This window comes from Odontomachus brunneus, unplaced genomic scaffold, assembly GCF_010583005.1.
Source record: "Odontomachus brunneus isolate Ranch 3 - 2012 unplaced genomic scaffold, Obru_v1 Obru_scaffold_072, whole genome shotgun sequence".
NCBI lineage: Eukaryota > Metazoa > Arthropoda > Insecta > Hymenoptera > Formicidae > Odontomachus > Odontomachus brunneus.
The window spans coordinates 834,463-840,645 of NW_022639522.1; the positions used below are offsets into that span (position 1 = coordinate 834,463).

Genomic DNA, 6,183 nt, shown 5'->3' on the forward strand with positions numbered 1-6,183 from the left:
TATATATATATATATATATATATATATATATATATATATATATATATTTGATGTATCAATATTATATTACAATATTAATATATTTAGCATGTGTAGACAATTATATTAAATGGTGATACAGTAACATATTATTTCTTTTTATTTACATATTTTTTTTTTAAATACTTTGTAATGAGAAGTTTCTCCTTTGTACATTGTTCTTTTGTTTGTAGACATTGCATTTTTATGGTAAATATTCCATTCAAATTTTTAAAGAAAATATTTTGTAACATGGGGATACCAAGTTCATTCAAGCAATTCAACATCGAGATTGATCTTAAAAATAGTTGTACATGATTTTCTTCGTATATTCGACGGTGACAAATAATGTGGCGGTCGCTGGTATCGTTCGTATCAAAGTCGGTATCAATCCGTTATATAATGCGCCGATACCTTCTTGCCTTATAATGTCTTTGAAAACTATCAATGCGGGTGTCTTCAGATTTTTTACCTGGAAAAAAGGTATCTTATTAGAGGTCAAAGATTCTTCGTGTCCTATATAATGCTTCACATATAATGCATTGATATGTTGTGTATGTGTGTGTGTGGATACGTATGTATATATGGCATTTTTAAGTTTTATAATTTAAGATCTCAAAATTTATCTAAAATGTCTGAGTTCAGAGAATATATATTTATATTTTAAAACTCGAAATTTCTTTTTCTCTCTTGATTGTGATGACATTAGAAGAAAATACACGCTAAAAATTCTTGTAAAGTACATCGAAATAAAGATGTATCCGCAAAATGACTTTTGTAATCGATTAAGCAGACTTAGGGTCGGTTTTTCAATGATAGTTTAAACTTAGATTTCAATTTAAACTCTGTTTAAACTCTGTTTAAACAAAACAAACGCATTGTTAGAATAGAATTTAAACTTGAATCCAAGAGTTTAAACTGCTATTGAAAAACCGGCCCTTAGTAAATAGTCTGAATACTTTTCTTTTGTTCGAACAATCAATAGATAACCGTAAAATTAATGTGACATGCAATCTTCTTTTTTGTTACGTTAATTTTACGATTATTTATTGATTGTTAGAGAAAAAAAAAGTGTGTTCTCTCAGACTATAATCGCTTGGCTATATTTATTGAGAGAAACAGCGTAATAAGGATCGTAAAATATTCTTTTTAAAAGGTTCTTCGTTGTCTTGATTTATAACATCAGAAGCCAAATAATAAACGTTTAAACTTCCTGCAAAATACATTGAAAAGAAATGATACTTGCAATCCATCGAACAGACCCGTAAGATAGTCTGAGAGAACACACTTTCTTTTTACTCTAACAATCAATAAATAATCGTAAAATTAACGTAACAAAAAAGAAGATTGCATGTCACATTAATTTTACGGTTATCTATTGATTGTTCGAACAAAAGAAAAGTATTCAGACTATTTACTAAGGGCCGGTTTTTCAATAGCAGTTTAAACTCTTGGATTCAAGTTTAAATTCTATTCTAACAATGCGTTTGTTTTGTTTAAACTTCAATATATTGAAAAACCGGCCCTAAGTCTGCTTGATCGATTACAGTCAAGCGAGACGCCAAAACGTGACCCGGTCTCCCTCATAACGCGTTATTTTCCAACCTTGAATGACTCCAAGTACGTCGCGCGTCTCTGCGCTACCAAGGACGAACCTGTATTCTGCTCTTCACCACGTCGGCGGGGAATATCACCAGCCAGAGCACTATGCCGCCGACTGCGCCGGCTACCATCGTCTTCTGCCAGCCGATTTCGTCCCTACTTTGGCCAGCTGTGGCTAACAACTCTCGCGTGCCCTCGTAGCCGCCAAAGAAGAAGAAGTAACCTGGCATCTCGCGGGCTATCGTCGACGAGAGACCTGTAAACAGGCCTCTTACACCTTGCTCCCTAAGAATTTGTCTCGTCAAATTCCACGGTCCTACGCGCCTCTGAGGGAACAACGACGTCTCGTCACTCAAAATAGTTAACAATTTTTTTTGCGTTAGAAGTAGCCGGACGTCACGTCGGCAGCGCGCTATTCACCCTGGTTTTGTCCATGGCGTTGGTGGCTGCTTTTGTCTCTTCCACCTCTTTCATTGCCTGCAGCTTGCACTTTATCAGCTCGGTCGGACACAGCGTCAACGAGGAAAAGAATGCAGCGAAGAAGCCGGCCCAGGCGTTGCTAATAGAGTTCAACTCCTTCACACTCTGCGCACCTGTATCGGTGAACGGAAAGTTCACGGGAAAAGTGTTATATTATTCGAGTTATGTCATATTTTACGTGTTACATTGTGCCTTTGGAGAAGAAATGTATGCCTTTGAACGTAAGTTTGAAATAACAGTCGTACAACTGTTACAGCATTTTTACTGAATAATAATCTTGCTTCAAATTATTTTTTTATACAGAGTGTGTCTCAGGATCTCCCTTCCCTCTTCCCAATAAAGAAGACTGTCTTTTCGCGAATTAAACTTCAGGAAGCTAGATTAATAACATTTTTTTCTGTTAATTTCAGACGACATATATTTAAACAGGATTTTAATTAAAAGTTTAGTCGTATATGCATAGATATGTAATAAATATAAAAAACTGGAAAGTTAATTGGGATTAATGAGAATCCCACTCGATATTTTTGCATTAGGATTTTTGTCTTCAATTGAGAACTCCATAATTAAAATATCAAATTTACTCTTTTGAAGTATTCCCAGATAGCATGAGCTCTAAAAACGACGCATCAGATGACTTTAAGATGCTTTTTAGTCATCTTTATAATACATCTTTTAGAAGTGTCATAAACATAACTAAAAGACATCTTAGTCATTTTATACGTCATTTTTAGAGTTCGTGCTGTCTGCATAAGTCAGCTTGAAGTTTTTTTCCAAAAATCGCTAATGAATTGTATCGTTATAGTGTTCGAGTTCAGAGGGAAGTATATACCCGTTAAATGAGCGATCGCTTTTTGGCATCCGCCGTATGCGGCGAACAGTACGGAATTCTCGGCGACGTTGGCGACCACAGCCGGGATAGTGCCGGCGTATAAACCCCTCACGATGCCGTCTGTCCTTAATGTACGGAGGAAACAGTTCACCATGCCGTTGTACATCGTGGGAAACGTCTGCATCTTCACCTTGACTGTGTCCAACGGTTGGCCCACGTAGACAAGAGCTGCACCACCTGTCGAATAGAATCTCGTTGGGAATCCCTTCGTTTCTCTCAATGCGAAAAACCTTCTGTGTTTTTCTTTTTTACACAGTTCTTTTTAAAAGTGAATAATTCTTATCTGACGGTGATGGTTAGAAACGGATAGAAGTCTTGATAAATTCTAGGAAATTTGCTATGTCAAGTAATTATATCTATCTATAAGAGCGTGTTTGGAAACGAGCTTAGAATGATCAGCAGATAACGCCTTTAGAAGTGCTTCGTAGCGAAAGCAATATTTTCCATCCTGTTTCTTCAATTATGCCACGGACAAGAAAAAAATTCTAGATAAGAGTTATTTGTCGTCTTAAAGAAAACAACTGGAAGGTGACAGAATTGATATTTAATTTTTATTGCTGTCCTTGGTGCAAAGAGCAAATCATCGTAACCCAGATAACATAAAGAATTCGAAAAAATTCGAAAAGAATTCAGTCGTATGTCACCAATTCAGTTCATTTTCAGATGCAAAAAGAATTCTTCAGAGTTCAGTTCAGTGAAAAGAATTCTTTTTGTATCTAAAAATGAACTCAAAATTGGTGACATACGACTGAATTCTTTTTGAATTCTCTGTGCTATCTGGGGAGTACATAGTTTCTTTTTAAATGACGTATTCTTCCCTCTTCATCTTCGTAACGGAGGAGAGCACGGGAATCAGCGAAGGAATTTCGTGCGAGGGAATCAGCTTGACTTATCTCAGTTTGTCACTCAGACGAAAGATAACGTTTCGGGACTGCCATTCTATCACTGAATCCGATGCAGTTGATTGATACAATCTCAATGATTAATTTTAATTACACATTAATGTGTCTTTATATATGTTATACGTATCGAATGAAAAAATCGTCAGTAAAATAAATTTTGTTTAATTATTTAAATTATACAATCACATTATATAAGTAATTCTTCGTTTCCCAACAACTTAATCCTCTCAACTATTCTTTTTCTCTATTCCTAAATCTAGTTTACTCCTTAATGTCCTGAAACTTTCTTATTTTCATAATCGCACATCTATGAAGAACTCGGGAAAATCATCACGATTTTATATCTCTGAATACGAAGGCTTATCGTACATTATACGGTAAACGCTAAGTTCCATTATATCGATTACCAAATCGCCGGTAGCGCAACTGCATGGAGCAATTTTAGTCGCGTAACTGGCGCGTCAGTGCTTGTCGCGCACGTGACTGAGATTCACCGTAGCTCTTCATTGAGCATCCCCGAGAGATGTGTGGCTTTGTAAATAAACAAAACAATTTCACGACAGGCGCATACCAAGCGAGCCGGCCACGAAATCAATCACACCGGCTTTGATACTGCCTGCACGGTTGTTTTCCTGTCTCAGCGACACGTGCTGCTTGTCCGCTCCCACCGACATCGCGACGCTGTCCATCGTCATTGTAACACTTGCTCCGACTTCAGGAAATATCTTGTAGCCACATACGTCTCGGCGTTAAAGCGAGCACAGGAAACACCGATCGTCGCGAAGCGCATGCAATACTAGTGGTCGCGTGTTTCGTAAGACAGTATATATCTAGGAAGGGGGCCGGGAGGGGGGAAGCCGCTATCAACCCTCCATTTCTCTCGTACATTGACACAAGAATGCGCGGAGTCTGATATGGAAAAGAGAAGTGGAGATTATTTAACATGATGTTATTTGCCGATTGATAAGAGCGAATCCTTACTAGTCCTTATATCTGAGCTTAATGTTATATAATTAAAACAAGAGGGATTTAAAAATTAATAATATGTGAACTTTGAGGGGAACGTATATTTAAAGATATGTTTTCTGTGTTTCTCAATTTTTCATGTTGTGCATATGTCGTCATAGTCAGCAATGTATTTATGATATTCTTTTGAATATATTAGAATCCAAAATTAGTTTAAATAGCTTAACGTGTAACTGCATTTATGTTAACACTCAATTCATATTTTTTTATTTCTTCTGTCAGCTAATCAAGGTCCATCAATCTTGTTCAAACAAATTCAAATTTAACAAATTCAAATTTTACATTTTTATATTTCATGTGCAGCTTGAATGTAATAAGAACATAATATATTCATTTAATGTTTGTCAATAATTTTATTTGACTTTATCGCATCAGAATAGTTTCTGAAATAATAAGTAAAAAGCTATAGAAAAATATATGTTAAGAAAAAAATATTTAGATATTGTGTGCTAATTTCAAAATTTTTACAACTAAACTTATCTCTATTTAAATTTAATGTAACATGTATAAAATCCTTTGTTTTTTAAATATTTAGAGTTTTCGACACTTCCTCAGTTTGAAAATCTTCTTGCCTTTGAAATAATTTTCAATTCCAAGACAGTATATCCCTCCAAAAAATATCTTGTCATTCTAAGGATGTCCTTATGTCCTCAAGATGTCTCTTGGAAAGTCTGTGCTGTCCGAGTTATTATTCTTTTATTGCTCTATTTATACATGAGGGAAAGTCAACAAAATAAATTTTCAGAAAATTTAGAATATCTATAGAAATGGAAATATGTTTTGGTTTTAGAAGATTGATGAAACTGATAGAAGCAACAAAATGTTTTTCTACATGTGTTCTAGAATGTACTGACAATATTGAAAATTTGTAGTATGTAACGTAAACTCCAAAATTATGTTAAAGAATAAATGTATTTTATAAGTTAATATTTGGCTTGGATAATTTATTCTAATTATTTGTAATATACTTTCTTTTCTATTTGATTGTATTAAGATAATAGTTTTGTTTATATAATTATTTCTTTGCCTAAGATTCAGTCAATTGACGTGTTTAATAGTATAATATATAAAGTAGTCAACACAAAAAATTGTAATTACCTATTAACATCATAACCAAAATCTTAAACAACAATAGCACACTTTATATTCTCTGTGTAAATATTTTCATGAATATTTACTAATGCTAATTCATAGAGAGAGAGAGAGAGAGAGAGAGAGAGAGAGAGAGAGAGAGAGAGAGAGAGAGAGAGAGAGAGAGAGAGA

General features: G+C 34.7%; 1 protein-coding gene across 1 annotated transcript; it reads right to left on the bottom strand.

Moving 5' to 3' along the window:
• Positions 1 to 116: 116 nt before the first annotated feature.
• On the bottom strand, positions 117 to 6,101 carry LOC116846979 (mitochondrial ornithine transporter 1). The gene is made up of 6 exons (XM_032821471.1): positions 6,019 to 6,101; positions 4,466 to 4,803; positions 2,933 to 3,169; positions 2,041 to 2,213; positions 1,674 to 1,946; positions 117 to 490 (listed from the first exon to the last, which is right to left on the bottom strand). The coding sequence occupies exons 2-6, from the start codon at positions 4,587 to 4,589 to the stop codon at positions 317 to 319; spliced, it is 981 nt and encodes a 326-aa protein (XP_032677362.1). The 5' UTR covers positions 4,590 to 4,803; positions 6,019 to 6,101; the 3' UTR covers positions 117 to 316.
• Positions 6,102 to 6,183: the final 82 nt, after the last annotated feature.

What these genes read in the sequence shown, in the direction of transcription:
- LOC116846979 (XM_032821471.1), bottom strand. Translation starts at nt 4,589, where the DNA reads ATGACGATGGACAGCGTCGCGATGTCGGTGGGAGCGGACAAGCAGCAC. An exon ending in AGCGATCGCTCATTTAACGG is followed by an intron (nt 2,214 to 2,932) that starts GTATATACTTCC and finishes TCACCGATACAG; the next exon opens with GTGCGCAGAGTGTGAAGGAG. An exon ending in TGGTGAAGAGCAGAATACAG is followed by an intron (nt 491 to 1,673) that starts GTTCGTCCTTGG and finishes CCTTTTTTCCAG; the next exon opens with GTAAAAAATCTGAAGACACC.